At 37.4% G+C, this 18,263-nt stretch overlaps 1 protein-coding gene across 7 annotated transcripts in view; it reads right to left on the bottom strand.

The window, feature by feature from the left end:
• Window positions 1-503: 503 nt before the first annotated feature.
• Window positions 504-18,263, bottom strand: part of mbnl3 (muscleblind-like splicing regulator 3) — a 38,933-nt gene continuing 21,173 nt past the window's right edge. For 2 of the 7 annotated variants that reach the window (XM_084430748.1, XM_084430749.1), the window contains exons 3-9: window positions 13,803-13,967; window positions 13,511-13,711; window positions 12,305-12,538; window positions 7,539-7,689; window positions 4,807-4,914; window positions 3,734-3,828; window positions 504-2,009 (exon numbers count right to left, since the gene is read on the bottom strand). In XM_084430748.1, coding sequence (XP_084286874.1) covers window positions 1,992-2,009; window positions 3,734-3,828; window positions 4,807-4,914; window positions 7,539-7,689; window positions 12,305-12,538; window positions 13,511-13,711; window positions 13,803-13,967 — 972 coding nt within the window. In that variant the 3' untranslated portion in view covers window positions 504-1,991. Of the gene's footprint in view, window positions 2,013-3,733; window positions 3,829-4,806; window positions 4,915-7,538; window positions 7,690-12,304; window positions 12,539-13,510; window positions 13,712-13,802; window positions 13,968-18,263 lie in introns of all 7 variants that reach the window. The other 5 variants (XM_084430751.1, XM_084430750.1, XM_084430753.1 and 2 more) reach the window with 4 other exon arrangements.

The following is an 18,263-nucleotide window of genomic DNA, read 5'->3' as shown; positions in this document are numbered from 1 at the left end:
TGATTATGCGAGATTCATTTTGGCAACTAACGACCATTGAAAACAGATCTTATAGTACTCTGGGATGCACCAAACACGGCTGAACAAAAAGAGAGACGAACAGACTGTCACACAGCAGGTGGGACAGAGCATAGATTTTGGCAGAGACAGTCCAGCCATCAGAAGGGGGTTGTCTTCAAAAGATAGACATGGTAATAGGGTGAATCTCATGAAAATATGTCAAATTTCACACCAAAATCAGAACAATGCAAATTAGATTTTGCATAAAGATGAAGCCTCATTGTAGGATTGCTTAGCGACGTCATTCCTATCAACGACATTTCCGTAATTTGGAGTTTTTTGCAATTATTTATTTGTAACTAGCAAATTATTATTTTTTACTGTAAATCAAGAAACATTTTTTGTGGTTAAAATTAGCATTAAACAAATACAACTGTGATGTATAAATACAGTTTATTTATATATAGTTATTTATTGCATATTACAGTGATTATTATTTTTTTGCATCATGGTAATGGTGATAGGAGGCAATGTGCTTAATTGTCTTTTTTTTGTCATTCAATTGTCTTATTTCCTCTGCTTTTTGGGTGACGTGGACATGTTTCATTAAGATGCAGCCTAATAACCATAGAAATGCGATATGTATTTATAATCTAAAAAGCAAATAAATGTGACTATTTTTTATAGTATTTGAATATCCAGGACATCAGATGATAGTTTTGCAAGAAACATTGAACAAAGTCCAGCTGGAATTAAAACAAAAAGTCCAGTTAAAATCTTCTCAATGAGACGTCTTATACATCCAGAAGGCCTGCAATCAGACCTTACATTTCAGTGTGCAGCACACTGTGAAACAAGAAGTGCTCATATTTAGTCTGCTTAAGGCAGTTCTATTTTTAAAACGGAGGTACTAGTATGTGTTTGACCGTCTCGATGTGGAGCTTGAAATGCGAGGTGAGATACTTCGGGCATGAATATTAACACTTATCTCAGTAGACCAGTTTTAGCCTGTTAGACAGTGGTTAAATAAATAATACTCTTTCATGAGACCAAGAAAAACCAAGTCACTCACAACAACACACATCTCTAAGTTGACGGAAGAACGACACATCGATTCTGAAAGGCTACACAGGTATACTTTCTTAGTCTATGATAAAATGCAAGTCAGTTGTAGTACAGAAGACATCCACACACTTGTAACTCAAAGGCACGAACAACGACATTTTGAAAACCTCTCAACGAAAAGCCTAAATCAGTATCATGAACAGATTATCTTACAAAAGAATCAATCATTTTCAAAGCATCTTTTTTTTTTCTACATTTTGAAATGTAAACATGAAATAAAACGTGCCACGTTCATTAATTATAATTAAATGTGAAAGAAATTACCGCCACCACAACTATGTAAAATATCATTAGCAGGTGTTGCTCTCACACACTCTGTTGTCACATTCAACGACGGAGAAACATTCTGTCTGCTGATGATCTGTATCGGCTCCATCTCTTACCATACATCGGCTCTCAAATCTAGTGTTCACCTCCAGAGAATTCATTTTCTCAGCTAATTGGTTTGCATGTATTCGTATGGCTGTGAGTTACGAGAGCGTTCCGTCTCCTGATTCAGCATCTGCACGCTCCTTAAGTCTCCTTGCTTTGAGATGGCATGCTTCCTTGTACAGTTGTAGGTCCAAATTTAAGTATTGCCTGTTTCAATATCAACAAACCTCTGTTGACGTCAAATGAAGTGGGCATCTCTGATATGAGGATGAATGTATTGCCCGTTAAGGACTTACTGATTAGGCACACGTTTGTTGCATTCATTTTTCTGTTGTGTTTGGGCACACGTTGCATGAGTGATGGGCCTGATTAGGTTGTAGGATTGCGGGAGAGGCTTACTGGATTCAGCGTCATAGGTGCGGCCACCATGAGTTTAGGAACGGGGTAGAAATGGGCCTCCATGGGAACACACTGGAGGTCCATGGGGTCGGTGCTCAGTACCTCGGCGGCGTCTACTGGAAGACAGGTACAAATACAGCCCACAGATAAGGTAGTGAACCTCTTACGGTTAAAAAAGCAATATGCAAAGAGAATATAGTCAATTCTTATCTTATCTACTCGAACATCAAACCCGCAGTTCATTCCGAAAATGAGAAAAAGAATTACAAGAGAATGAATAAATATCATCACACAATGCATCAGTTATCTTGAGACAGTGGGCGCAGACCTGCAATTCCACATTTGTAATTTTGCAAGACATATTTCAGCATAAAAGCAAGCGAAGCAGGAAATGAGCGCTGACACCTCAGGTCTGCGCAGAATATACCTGTACTTTAAAATTGCTTTTAGATTATACACTAGAGCTAAAAAAAACACTGAACATCTCGGCAGCTTACATAATGCTAAAACAATCCGCACTGTAGCTATTTAGGAAGTAAAGAGGCGAGCGAAACAAAAGGTTGGCCGTGTCAAGCTCGTGGCTCATCTATGATTCTGCAGGACACATGAACTAAACAGACTAAATGGCGAACTGTCTGTTTCCTCACATTACGTACTTTGAAGCTAACTGTAAGATTAAGACAATGAAGAAGGAAGGACAAACAAAAATTCAGAGAACTGTCATCTGAAAACAGACACCCACATCCAATTTACAGAAAAACGAGGACACGTATACCATTCTCACTCTAGTGTGAGCCACAGAAACAACTTGCTCCAGTGCAAAATGATCAAAACATGGTGAAGGGGGTGGAAAAGACAATGAACTTTTGAGCTTTGACATTTAAAGTAACAGTATCAAAAATGATACTTCTGTCATCATTTACTCACCCTCACGTTGTTTCAAACATGTACGATTTTTTCTTTCCTTGTTGGTGGAGCGCAAAAAGGAGCATTTTGTGAAGAATCATTGCACTTCTTGATCCATACAACAATACTTCATAGTGACAAAATCTGTTCATTTCCAAAAACAATGCCATAAAATAAGTCCATACCACTTGAATTGAACTTGAACAGATGAGTCTTTGATGATCAGATCAAATAGTTCACTGAAAAGAACTGGCTCAATAGAAAAAATGATTAATTCAAGAATTATTCAAGTGATTTAGGAATCAAATCAAACAGTTATCATCTTATCATATAAACTATCATATAACCTCACAAGACTTGAATACAATCGTACAGGCTACTTTTACGGTGCTTTTTTGTTGTATTTTCCTTTACATGTTCACTATGAACAGTCTTTGTATGGAAAGAGCTGGCAAATACTTCACCATTAATGTCTAATATTATGTTCCATGGAAAAAATAGCAGCATTCAAGTTTGGAATGACACGAAGGTGAGTAATTAAGGAGAGAATTTTCATTTTTGGTGAACTATCTCTTTAAATGCAGTTGTTTGCTCTAACACACAGTGAAGACACAGACACAGACAGACAGAGATGTGAACACACACAGACATGGTTGAACTGGGACATTGTGCTAAAGAGGCAGAGGCTCCTCACTGGTCCACAGAAAACTCAACGACTCAAGGTCAATATGTTCTACCATTTTGAATCAGAAAACATGAATTACCACTCTCTTTACTCAGATCTGAGACATTTTGACTTTAAAGTGTTTATATAAACACTTTAAAATCAAAATGTAATATATATATATAAATATAATCAAGCATTATGGTCTATGGACCAGTCGGATGCCTTACAGCTGTAAAAAGGAGAGGCCAAAATGAAGGGGCAAACCTGGTTGGAGGTGGCTGATTCAGCAAAAGGAACATTGGTGACTGGGGTCGTAGCCGACGAAACAGTGGAAGTGGTGGCACCGTGCATCATGGGAACTTTTTTCAGGCGAGTCAGACAAGAAACAAGGGAAAGGGGAAGGTGGAGGGGAGGAGGAATGTTATGAGTACCATGACATAATATGCCAGAGGAATAGGCTGAGTCATGGCAACTACGTCTTTATGTACTGCAAAGATGATGTATTCACTCAAGAACAAACATGCAAAAGAACTTAAAAACACTTTCATTACGTTTTAGCTTAGAGAGTTTTATCCGATCACAATTACTTTTAGATAAAACTACTGAGAAACCTCTAATGGGGAAAATAAAAACATGGCCGTAATCAAAATCACACACATTTGGAACAGACAGGATCGTCTGACTGTCATATTTTGATGGGGGCCGGAGAATGGATAAATATACAGTAGGGGAAAAAAGCAGGGAATGTAAATATGCAATTCATTCCCGTCCAAATATTGCCGTAAAATAATATGACACTTTATTTCTTTGCTTTTATTTGAGTTAACCTGATATTTGACAAACAGTAATCATTCTAAAACACCTGTAAATATGAAGTAAGAATTTAGGACTATCTAATAAAACCAGCTATTCGTAATAAAGATAAAGAGATAAAGGTCATATCATATGAAAAACTGCAAATTAACACAGCATGATATGTACACAGCAAGTGCATTACAGATGTCAAATAATGAAAATAAAAGAAATAGAGAAAATGCGCACAGGCACACACTGGCACACTCACTGGTTCAACGCAGATTTAGTGTTTTGACAGGACTGGTGAAGTTGTTTCCCAGCTAAATGACTGTTAAGGACAAATTTAACTTGGCCAGCTAAAAAAAAAGTTCATTGTGCATCTATGGGGATGGAGACGTGCGTACAATTGTGTTTCTGTTCGGGAATATTTAAACCGATAGTGGTCAGAAATGGGAGGGGTGATTTCTACCTTTCTAAACAGGTAAATGGTAAGGTTGTGAGTGTGTGTTAGTGAGGGGAGGGGACCTAGACTCTACCCTCACCAGTATGTCCAGGCCCTGACAGGTAACGACTTTGGGGGGGCCTGCAGTTGGTCCAGTCCCGCCTCTCCCAGCGGCCATCTGTCATTAGGCCTTGGGGTTTGAATAGGCCTATAATAGATTTAAGGAGGTGAGGGAGAGGAGAGGATGAGGAGGAAAGGGCACAAAGAAAAAGGAACCAGTCTTAATGAGTCGCGTTGAAGGCTTAGGCCTTGCTTATTTGTGCCCGCACTGTGCCGTCAGCTGCACACAAAATCACACACACACACACACACACACACACACACACACACACACAGGCAAGAACAAATGCACATGTCATACATTGAGCCAAAATAATGAGCAAACAATAACAAGAAGTGGAAGCACACAGGTTGGGTGTAAACACAGTGACAGACAGGACAGGGCTAGGCCTATAGTTTGAGGCCTCATGAGGAAAATGACAGTGTAAGGAGAATATGCTAAGCTGTCCTCGTCTTTTTAGACCATTAAATACGTCTCATATTGATGTGTTTAGATGTTTCTTCGACTATGAGCACTTTTTTTTGTGTGTCTTTTTCTCCTGAAAGTCATGAGCATTTCCACCACGTCCCAAACAATGTACTGTGTTTAATAGAATTCTTTGGTGGAAATTAAGGTGATGGAAATAATCATTTTCGTAATAAAATAACATGACACGCTTATTTCTAGACTAAAAATACCACACAATGAAAATATTGTTCACAAGTGATATTTTATTAGCAGCAGTAAAAGACAGTCATAATGTGTAAAAAGTTACTTTACAGTTATTTTCAATTATTTTCAATTATTATAATTTTTTAATGACTATTCATATTTAATTATGAACACTTTTTTGTGTTCTCCTCAAAGTCCATTTCCATCCCATCCTATATGATGTATTGTTTATTAGCATTCTTTGGTGGAAATGGAACTTTAAACAGTTCTTTAAATAGAATGGTTTTAAATAAACAGCAGCTAGACCGTAAATGCCACACAATAAAAATATTCTTTAGTGATATTTACGGTGATATTTACCTTGATTTTTTTAACGGCAGCTGTAAACATCGCAATCTTATGGTTTTTTTTATTTATTTAAAATTTACAATTAAAATGGAAATGGTTTATGATTATTACTTTAAAAAAAATAAAAAAATAAAAGTGTCATAAGTGACATAAAAGTGCCCACAGCTGGAGAAAAACCCCATGATACACTGCTGGGCCTTTGGAGTTGGATGACCTTCCTGTCTGCCACAGATCTGAGATGTTGATGTAAGGTAAATGTTGATCCAAATAGACTGGGAAGTGACCTACCAATGCCTCCAGATGGAGCCATGCAGAATACGGAGCCTGCAACACCATGCACAAAGAGCCCAGGAGAAGAGAGACCGAGGAGAATGGAGGGGTGGAAGAGATGGGGAGAAGGGGGAGTTAAAGCAGCGTGAGTACAAGACAAAACAACTTTAGAGTTAGTGACACACAGCGAAAGAGCGATGACCGTCATTATGGACAACATGGTGGCGAGATGGAGACATGGACACAAAGCAGGGGGAAACCAGAAGGAAATGAATCACGCTGGCAAAAAAAAAAAGGTTCTCATCAGGAGATGGATGTTAACCTGGATGCCAATCCATTGTTGTGTCTCGTCATCTCAGTAGCCCAGTGCTAACAAGTTCAGCTTGACTGTTGTTTAATATTAAAATCAACATGCTTAAAACGTGCTGTGTATTGGAGTTAAATAGAAATCTAGAATGGGGCTTCATTTCATCCATAAGGATTTGATTCGATCAAAGTGTATTAGGCTATGATACACATAAGTCATTTTCAGGTAGATAAACCTATTGCCTTGCTTTAAAATAACATGCATTGGATAATCTATCATGAAACATGTATTAAGTTAAAGTTAAAAGGGCCCATTTTGATTTCATGTAGTCTACAAAGACCTCATGAAATGGTATCATCAGTAATACCCTCTTGTGATGTGGGAAGAGTTGTCAGAAGCTTAATGAAAGTGACGCTGAAGTCATGTGTATTTTGTTTATAACCTACATTTACCTTCTTACTTATGGCGATAAAAGTTTGTGTTCATTTTTGAAAATTATCATGATGAACGAAATATGTAAGAAGCAAACGCTTGTTGGTCAAAAGGATTTTTTTTCTGTAATAATCCAAAAGCCAGAGGAAAAAAATCATGCTGAGTTTTTATCGAGGGAACCAGGGTGATGCTAACTTCTGGGTAGGCCTTTAAAAATACGTCACCGCTGCAGCGCTTTATAGACTCGGATTAAAAGCCACACAATTCCAATTTTGATATTACTGGGTCATTAAAACTCTCTGCTGGGTAGCAAACCTACTGTAACTATCCTCTCTTAGCCTTTTTATAAGGCCGAAGGGTTGCTGCTACAGTCATTTAGGCAAAATACAATCTGGTTTCTCTTACCGAATGTGAGAACAGCAAATATTGTGCACTGCAGAATCAGAACAAGAGTGGCTAATGCTCGAGTGCATGAGGAGACAATGCAGGACTGTATGCATCATGGGACTAATGACATTGGCATAGGGAGGACTACTATAAAGAGAGCAAGTGGGCTTACAGGGAGAGAGTTGGCAAGCAGAAAATGTGCTCAAGTCCTCGTCTAGCCAGGCACTTTGTCTTTAAACTGCTGTATGTGCGCAAGCCAAACTATTACAGGAATACGGTGATATTAGAGCGCAGTCATTTGTCTGCGTAGGCTCACCTGTGGGAATGAACGCTGGCTGCTGCAGCTGCATGCTGGCCAAAGCCTGCTGGTAGTGGAACATGCTGGGGTTGAAGACGGCAGCCGCGCCGTTGGTCTTCTCCAGGGTCGGTCTCTTTGGTAGCTGTTGCATGGCTCCTGGTGGCAGAGCCTGAAGTGATCAGGATGACAAAGAAGAAAGAGGAGAAAAACAAAAAGAAAGAAAAAGAAAGATTGTGGGCAGAGGGAGAGGTCAGTGACAGCCATGATATTGAGCCACAGAAAACTTTCTACTGTGTGTGTTCATGTCTTTGCATGACAGTGATATCTGACATATTGTGGATATGTCATTCTAAGTGTTGCAAATCATGCGTCATAAATATAATAGCGAAATATTATCAAACCTTTGATGGGGATGTATTTGATTACTTCTTTTAGGATGCAACAGAAAATGTTTGTTACTATTGCATTATATTTTATCATGCATATATGCTACTGTTTATAAGTTTGGGGTCAGTAAGATTATTTTTATTTTTTTATATAAATTAATAATGAACTTTCTTTTCATTAATAAATCGTAAAAAAAATAAATAAAAAAAAATCACGGTTTCCTCAAAAACATTTAGTAGTATATTAAGCATTTCAACATTGATAATAATAAGAAATGTTATTTGAGCACCAAATCAGCATATTAGAAGTTCTGAAAGATCATGTGACACTGAAGACTGGAGTAATGAAGACATTAAAATAGAAAACAGTTATATAAATTGTTATATAAGTATATTAGGTATATAGGTATTTTCTCTAAGAAATGTAATAATTATGTTACTAGGATTATGTAATAGTATTTTTAAACAATTGAATTTTTTAAAGATGTAATTTTAATAATAAAAAATAAAAAATTAAGATCTGAATCTAAAGAATTACTATTTAGACATTTTCTCAGCTTGTTTGTGATAACTTGTATACTCATACACTCTTATTCTATCAAAATAAATCAAACTGACCAAATTTGACTACAATTGTGTTGACTGTAGTTTTGACACAAACTAAAGATTGTTATGCTGTGGCTCCATCTTTGGGAAATGTCTGGGTCTGCTTCTCTATTTCTCTATAAGGGGTGTCAGCAGCATGAGGAAGAGTGATTTCAGAAACAGAAACTGAAGCGAAGCGTCCTTATCTGCCTCTGATAATTAAACTGAGAATGCTCAGCCCAGATGAAGGCATAATGAGGAGAATGTATGGGTGTCTTCCACTGTGTAATTCTGTCTGAAGACTGATATGCGAGGTGATAAGAGCAAGGTCAACAGGAAAGAGGATATCTGTGATTCACTAACGGAGGGATGATGGGGGAGCAGTCCGACCTCATGATTTACATGTGAACTCAATCCCAAGTATCTCAATAATAATGTGCTGTACTGTATAGCACTCAACAGTCAGGTTCACAAAGTTAAAATATCAATCCAAATCTCTATAGTGATTCTGATTTTCAACACTAATATACAAACCTTTCAAGAAAGACTACCAATGAGCTCTAAGGTTATTATGATGATGGTGTATGTTTCTAAAGAAGAAGAATGAAACATCACTGAACTTACGTAAACTGGACTGTGACGCTATTTTCTTCTGGAAACAAACTTTGTTGCATTATTTTCCTGTAATCTCTGCTGAAACAATCTGTATTGTAAAAAGCGCTATATAAATAAATGTGACTTGACTTGAATTAAAGAAGGCATAAGCCAGTGATTTAAACTTCACAGAAAACAATCGCTTAACTGTCGAATTAATTACAGATGAAGTATTGCACTACCTACAATCCTGTGCGAGATCTGCCAATCAGAAGACGTTGTTTGAATGGAAATTAGCTGTAATCTCCACTACATTTTTTTTCATTTGCTTGCAGCTAGGTACTATTTTTACATAGTTATGTAAGCTAAAGATAACTGCTACCTACCTATAAGTCATTACGGGAAGTTGTAGTGTAAGAGCATAAAACATGTTTTCCAATAAGAATATATATTAAAAAGTTCATCAATCACTCACCCTCAGGTCATTCCAAATCTAAATTACTTTCTTTCTTCTGTGGAACATAAAATTGGATACTGTAGGATACACTTTTTGCCCATACAATGGATGTCAGTGGTCAACAAAGCTGTTTTGTAACCAACATTCTGTTCCAAAGAAGAGAGGGTGAGTAAATGATGACAGATTTTATTTTTTTATTTGGAGTAAACTGTCCCATTCAAAGAACAAATATTTCCCAGTGCATTATGGGATGAGTAGTTAATTCATTCCCTCATAAAAGACTAGAGACTAGAATATATGTTATGGCATATATAACCACTAAAAGTCTGATATTAAAATTCTGTCTAAATAAATAACTAAATAAAGCATTAAAAACTAAAACCAATCATTATAAATGCTGCAATTTGAATTTGCATCACAAGATTATAATGTACAGTGTGAACAATTTATATTTGCTAAAGATGTTTTTTTAAAGATTAACTTTAATTGTTAGACAATGGAAATATCCAATATTGACCAATACATAAAAAAACTATTATCAGACAACAGCCAATATGGTACTGACATATTTTGCATCCATATAAAAGATGTGAAATACATTCTTGTGTCTCTCTTTTTTTCAAATGTGAATCCAATTTTGTGATTCCTCTTTGAGCTAGTAGGTTTGGTTCAAAGTTTCAATTTTCTGAAGTGCCTGTGGAGAAAATGAATGAGAAATATACTAGAACCCAGACTAATAAAAAAAATAAAAAAAAAGATCTCTGCATATTTATTCAGTTTCATTTCACTTCTAACTGAGTAGTTTACAGAGGTTGTGGCTGGTTTCTTACAGTATTGACACGTTCATATGATTTGAGCTATATGCAATATGCATTTGAGCTATATGCTATATGCATTTGAGCTATATGCTATATGCAAATGAACAAATTAGCAAAGAAAAGACACAAAAATGGGTGAAAGATCAAAGTACCAGGTTGAAAGTTGGCTGTAGGCTGCGCTTCAGAGGACGCACTGGGGGCTGGGTATGCGAGCAGTGATCACATGACGATGGCAAACCAATCAACGACAGTGGACATAAACACAAGACAAGAGAATGAGCCGTGAAGGAACAGATGCAGCAGAGGTTAGAGAGAGAGAGAGAGAGAGAGAGAGAGAGAGAGCTGGGTAATAAGCTTGTAGGACAACAAAGAGAGCTGTGAGGATGTAAAGACAATCAAGCAGTGTTCAAAAAGAATGACAGCATGAACTGAGAAGGAGTCAAATAAAGCCAACATGTGATAAAGCCTAAGGCAAACCAGGTGACTGCAAGAAGCAGGGGAGGATATCTGGATAAGGTTCCCACATCTGTGCACTGTAAATAAACCTGCAAAAATGTTACATGATAAGACTAGGGAGGACTGGGATAAAGATGACACATTATTAAAGGGAAATTGGCTGCAGTACGCTCTCGGGTGAGAGGCTGCTAACTAGTGGAGGTTTCTGTGGGAATGAATTGCTTGTTTTCTCCTTTCTTATCATTTTTCTCTCCTGCACCTGCACTGCAGACACTGTTTGCAAGCGATCACGGAGCCCTGGTCTTCATACATCACACAAGAGACAAAGAGCTCACCTACAGACACACACACACACCCTCCTGTGGGGGATCTGAATTATTTAATACACTCCTGAAACTCACATTGAAGGTGTGTGGAAAGTGAGTTATAAATACACACACCTTCAACTGACACTAGTAGAGCTTATTGAAAATGGCATACTGGCTGAAACTATGGTTGCTGGTCACTTAACTCCAGGACAGGTTACTCCAGTAAGACTATCCCTGTAATATGTGTAGTGAAAGTTGCCTTGGATGAGACTGTCCCTGTAATATGTGTAGTGAAAGCTGCCTTGGATAAAACTGGATGCTAAAATGGCTATTTGCTTACAAGAATTGCCCAGTACAAGACATTTCAGTCCATTTATGACATGAGATGTGATAAATTACTAACCTTGTATTAAAATAATTCACCGAAACCTCCTTTTCCACCAAAACGGTGCTGAATGATGACGAAACTTGCTAAAACACTACATAAAATGCTTACAAATAAACAGTGCATTTTGGTCTTTGTATGTGATACTTACGAGTTTGAAAACAAACAAAAAGTATATGATATGATATCATTGAATAATGAATGGTAATCATGAATGTTAATGTAATCATGAATATTTTTTTAAATAAAGTGGTTTGAGTTTTGATTCATTTTGATTTATGCCATAACAAGCTGCTTATGATTAAATGGTCAGAATTGATTTAAATATGTAACAAATTCAATAAATAACAATGACTTTGCATTTATGATATAAATTTAAGAATTTAAATAATAATTTATGAATTTTATTAGATTAGATTAATTTATCCCCCAAGCGCGAAAATTCACAATTTATTTACAAATTATTTGAAAATGTATGCCTTATTTTATTCATTTTGAAATAAATTTCAAAATTCAGATGGATAGATAAAATAAAGCACTTTCCACACAATGGTTCTAGATATATTTAGCAAGGTCTTCACTTGCTAAACTAGTTTCATTGAACAGTGCATTAAATTATGTTTAGCCCAATTATCAATATGACTACTACTTTCTATTGTTGCCTTATTGTCTTTACTGATGGCATTTTTACACAGAACATCACCTTCTGAACAGTATAAATGATGTGTGATTGTCGTAATTATGAGAATTAGTGTGTGTGATTGTCATTGTAATGGGATCGTCTCAGTTACTCACCATGGCAGCAGCATTCTGGCTGGCTTGGTGCTGCGCCGCCTTTATCCGGGCCTGTAAGTGAGCCGGAGGGTGAAAGTACTTGCATTTGTCACGGGTGCAGCGGCCCTTGATGTAATCCATGCAAACAATGACCGAGTTCTCACTGCCGTCCACCATGGCGGCTTCCATTGGGTGGGCGTAGCGGCAGTCGTTCTCCCCACGCGTGCAGTTTCCCCGCTGGAATTCTCGACACACCTGGGAGTAGGACAGCAGAGATTTACCATCACCCATTAGTTATGCTGATTAAGCCGGTATGATCTGATCTCACCATCATCGAGTCCGTCTGTGATTACATGAAGAAACAGAAAAAACTGAGACAGACTAAATCCAGAAGAACTGCGGGAAGATGCTTGAAGAAACCTTCCTGCAAAGCTACCTGAAAAACTATGCACAAGTGTACCTGGACAAAAGCCATTTTAAACGCAAAGGGTCGTTACACCATTGATTTGAATTAGTTAATAGAAGTTAAATCCTAAATAAATTGAATTTGTGATGTTATTTTTTGAAAGCATTCTCACTTTTCAGCATTTGAACACAAGTGCCAGTACTTTTCACAGTACTGTAGCTTTGCAGGAAGGTTTCTTCAAGCATCTTGGAGATGTTCCCACAGTTCTTCTGGATTTAATTTGTCTCAGTTTTTTCTGTTTCTTCATGTAATCACAGACGGACTCGATGATGGTGAGATCAGATCATACCGGCTGTTGTCAGACTCCTTGTGCATACACAAATCTCACTGGAGTATTACAATTAATGGCAAAAATAATGTTTGGAAATGTAAATTGATATTTCCTACTGACACACTACAGCAAAAGATATAAATAACTGACTTAAAACCATTTTTGGGGGGGAACGGGGGGTGGGGGATATTAACATGCCTAAGACTTTTGCACAGTACTGTATATATATACATATATATATATATATATATATATATATATATAAAACTATTCATTTAAAGTTGTTGATTATATCTATAGAAAATTGTATGCATATATATTGTTTTATCGCCAAACAGTTAACTAAAAGTGTGATGGCTTTGGAAAAGTGACAGAACGCAATTTGAGATATATTTCATGTCTGTAGCAGTGTGGAATGAGTTACATGCCAAATATGTATGTTTAGCAACAGTTATAGTGATATTATTAGAGATCACTAACTGTTCAACACCTCAAGTTTGTCTGTGCGAACATGTTTCTGCGTTGAATTTCCGTTGCCCATGGCCATGCCGGTGGGGCTCCCCGGGACCAGCACGGGGGCGCTGGGCAGAAGCTCGGGCATGAGACTGATGCCCGGGCTCATGTGGCTCAGGTATGGGCTGAAAGCCATGCTCGGACTGTTGGCCAAGGAAGGCGTAACTGGGAAAGAGGTCTGGATAGGAGACAACAAGGGATAATAAACCAATGTTTTCAAGCCGACAGAAATGATCGTGACGTTATTGGTTATGAAAATCTGATCTCACGATAGGCTGCAGCTGAGCTCCAGGCAACATGAACTGCATCTGCTGGGCCAGCATGGCGGCTGCGGTCTTCTGCTGGATCAGGTTGTTCCTGCCGTTTATCTCCAGCTGGGTCTTGAGATGAGGCGGAGGATGCAGGTACTTACAGTTATCACGTGTACAGCGTCCCTTAGAGGGGTTGAAGAGGGAGACACAGAGAGAGAGACAGAGAGATGAATTGCACTGAATCTCAGCTACTAAAAGATCCAAGACTTCGTGCAGTGTGACAGGAAGATAAGGACTCCATGATTGAAAGGATAAATTAAACAGGAATCCCTAGATATTTGACAGTACCGATGCCAACTTTCCACTACAATAGAAACATCCAAAACCCAATAAAATGAAAAGAAAACAGCATAATCTCAGGAGTGCTGGAAGGTCTGAATATCAAACAAGCAAAATGACAGCATTGGGACACGGACGGAAAAAAAATTCACTACTTCCAAATTAATTGACAGTGACAGCCTTCCCTTTCTGCCCGTCTGTGTGGCTGACAGATTATATAGCCCTTGTGGCTGTTGTACACACTCATACTACATATGGATTGGATGCATAGCATGATGCTTATCACCCAGCTGTCCAAGCAACATGTTGATGGGCGAGCAGCAGACACGGTTAAATACACACACCAAACGTTCATGAGCGGGGTCGATTAGCTGCGAGACAAACTCAATGAACCCATGAAGCAATGCCATTTGTTCTGCACTGCGTAAGGTACTGTAATAACCCAGTAGGGAAAGACGTCGTTCCATCAGTCTGACAGTTAAACACTCTGGCTGATGTTCTATGGATAAACCTTCTCTATTTCCCTTAACATAAATTTCTTTTCTTAATTTTTCTACCCTTTTCAGGTTATGGAGCTCTTGGGGATGGAGAAATGGAGCAGAGACCTATGGTACAAAACTGAGAATTGCATGCTATACCTAGCCTATAACAATTAGGAAATGGTAACAATGGTCGACTAATAGAGCTGTTAAACTTAAAACTTAAAAGGGACAGTTTCTCCTAAAAATGACAATACTGTCATCATTTACTCACCCTCATGTCATTCCAAACATATTAAACTTTGGTTAATCTTAAAAACACAATTTAAGATATTTTTGATGAAACCTTTTGGAGGTTTTTGTCCCTCCATTGAAAGGTCAGGTAACCAAAACTTTGAATATCCAAAAAGGTCATACAGACATAATGAATCCATATGATTCAAGTGGTTTAAGCCAAGTCTTTGTAAGAGATAAGTTTGCTTTATATATCTTTGCTTTAGATTCAATTTAGGTTTTTATTCACATATAAACACACATACATTAAACGAGTCACATATGATAGACAAAGAGGCTTAAACAAGCTTCGACGTTTACCATTATGTGATATCTTAATTTGTGTTTCGAAGATAAACCAAATTTTTATGGGTCAGGAGCATCATGGGAGTAAGACATTTTTGGGCGAACTACCCCATGTAATGTTAATCTAGGGAAGAATTTAAGTAAAAAATACTGGTTGTTTCAGAGGTGGAGCAATATATATATATATTTCATTTGATGAAAAAACCAAAGACCTGATATAAAAGAATGTGTGTCTCTCTTTTACATACAATGAAAGTGAATGGTGACCATGGTATCAACAATATTTAGACTTAGGCCTAACTTAAGCTTTCAAATGGGTTCAAAAGACTTTGAATCATAAGTTATGCAGACTACTTATATGGCCATTCATTTCTGGAGCTTGACAAGTCTTTCACTGTAATTGCATGGAAAAGAGCAGATTGGACTGTCAAACATCTATTTTTGTTTACGAAAGAAAGAAAACCAACCATGCCTACTTGGCTTATTTGGTGAATACATTATGGAAAAATGTCAATTTCATTTAACATAGAAATTAATTCCGTATTAAAGAAAGCAAACATTCTATGAAAAAAATTAATAAAAATGATTCTAATGTCATGTAGACATTTTATTCTAAAGGAAGATTTGTACTCCCTTCAGCGCAAATCTTCAGTGCTTAAAAAAACTAGCAAAAACCATGGTTTGGTGCACTGAATTTCTTCCTTTAATGCATTCAGATCTGTGAGGGAGGAAGAGTTTAAACACATCTTAATGCTTCATGTTGCTCTTTACAAACATCATCTGCAAGAATGCCTGAAGAGTTACAACTATCTTCGTCAGCAGGCATGCAAAGGCAACAGTGATTTGATTTGCTGTTATAACTTTTCATTCTTTTTCTTTCTTTGGTTAGATAAGAGATTCTATTTTTACTCAAGTCATCACAGCTTTTAATGGGTTGTTGGGCTCGCAAATCGAATTGAGCTGCGTAGCATGCAACACGTGATTCCAACAGGATGGAATCTGAATGGAATTCTGATGCAACCCTTATGGAATCCAAATGAAATTTGGGGAAACAATGAATACAAATGGTATCTGTGCAAGGCTAACAGTTCAGACGGAATGTCAAACTGTCACTCCATATGAATGAGATGTATAACTGTCCACCACCAACAGCAATTTAAACACTTGTCTGTGTCTTCAGTAGCCTCTGGGCGGCTTTTAACAGTGATGAAGTCCTAACAAAATTTGAAGTGAGTGAGTGTGGGGGTGTCTCTTTGCTGGCCAGTGTGATCTGGTGCACTTAATGGAGATGAGAGTGGGTGTCTGGAGTGTCAGCGTGCAGGCCAGGGACAGTGTAATCTATGTGTGCTGTCGAGGAGTTGGAGATGTTCCACCATCCAACTGCTGCATCATTCAATGCAACTCCCACACAGGCAGCTCCATATGACACCTAGTCGCACGTAGTCAGATGGCATAAAGTCATGTCCACATCGCAGCCTGTTCTGGTCAAGAGCTGTGCCCTTGGCTCACTTGTAAATGTAGCGAGTTCAATATAATTAGAATTGGAGTGTTTCTCTATAAATAAAGATGACATTCACTGCAAACCCTGTGATAGTGTGTTAAAGTACATCACAACAAGCAATGTTCATCCATCGGTCTCCCTGCATCATCCCATCTGAGAATCCCATCAGAGCCCGCTGGAAGAGTAAGCATATACACCACCTAAGAATTGGTATTTGGTATTCTTTAACTTCAACTACAAAATTTAAATATTTTCAATACCCAAACATTGTTATTAAATTAAGTAAATAATTATTTAATCAACCTAAACTCATACTAAACACAGTATAATGTATTAAAATATAGTGAGCTGAAATACATTTATACATTACTGTTGAAGTTTGGGGCCAGTAAGATTTTAAATGTTTTTGAAAGAAGTCTCTTATGCTCATAAGGCTGCATTTATTTGATAAAAAATACAGTAAAAACAGAAATGTTTTCATTCTAATATGCTGATTTGCTGCAAGAAACATTTCTTATTATTCTTCTCAACGTTGAAAAAAGTTCATATTTTTGCAGAGGTGGACAAAGTACACTACTTCCTTACTTGAGTGAAAAAGTACTGGTCAAATATTAATCCGTTAAAAGTAAAAGTTGTAAAGACCGATTTTTACTTACGTAAAAGTACAGAAGTACTCGTTTTTAAAAGTACTTAAGTATCAAAAAGTAAATGTCAATGCATTGTTTTATTATTGTTGCATTGTTGTATGTAACACTTACAGTACCTTATGCCTCTGAATCAATGCCTGCCTACCTGACCTCATATCAATATCAAATTTATTTCTAGAACACAGTTCCAGTAATGGGATTGAATGTGAGATTGAATAAGTGCACTCAATAACGTCCACAATGGTTTCGGACACCCAAATGGCTGTTCCCTCCAATAGTGCCCTATTTAAAGTTTTTTGAGTAGTAAAGACTTGAGTAAAAGAGTATCTGATTTTAACAGTACTTAAGTATTTAGTACTGAATGTAGATAGGCTCAAAAATACAGTAGTTTTCAACACCTAAGAGACATGCCGGTGAAAAACAGGAAACAGTTGATTTATGACGAGAGCAATCAAAATAAAACTGAACACCTCAAAATTGCAATAAATCAAGGTCGACACAACAGCCTCTTAAACGTCTAAAACACTCAAGTCTCAGTTGAGCTCAAGTGCTCAAAAAGAACAGAAGTAAACCAATATCCTTCAAAAAGTTGAGTAAATTTAAATAGTAAAAGCCTACTTGCACTGGACGTGCTGGTTACTTTCGGCCTCGTCATCACCGGCTGCAGCCATGCCCTCATTTCATATATGAAACACCTGCGATTCAGCAACTACCTGCTAATGCACTCGCATTCACATAAAGTAGCCTTGTTGACAATTTTAGGTGGGTATGGGCAAAACGCACAAGATATAGTACCTTCAATGCCCTGTAGATGGCGATATCACTTCTTTTGTAGCAGAAATAAACTGCTGCAGAAAAAGTTAGGTGCCATGCAAAAATGTAACGAGTAATTGCATAACTCATCACAAATATATTGGAGTACATGCTAATAGCT

The sequence above is a fragment of the Rutilus rutilus genome (genome assembly GCF_951802725.1).
Source record: "Rutilus rutilus genome assembly, chromosome: 14".
NCBI lineage: Eukaryota > Metazoa > Chordata > Actinopteri > Cypriniformes > Leuciscidae > Rutilus > Rutilus rutilus.
The sequence above is the reverse complement of the archived record's forward strand: the minus strand, read 5'-3'. Positions and strand labels throughout refer to the sequence as shown.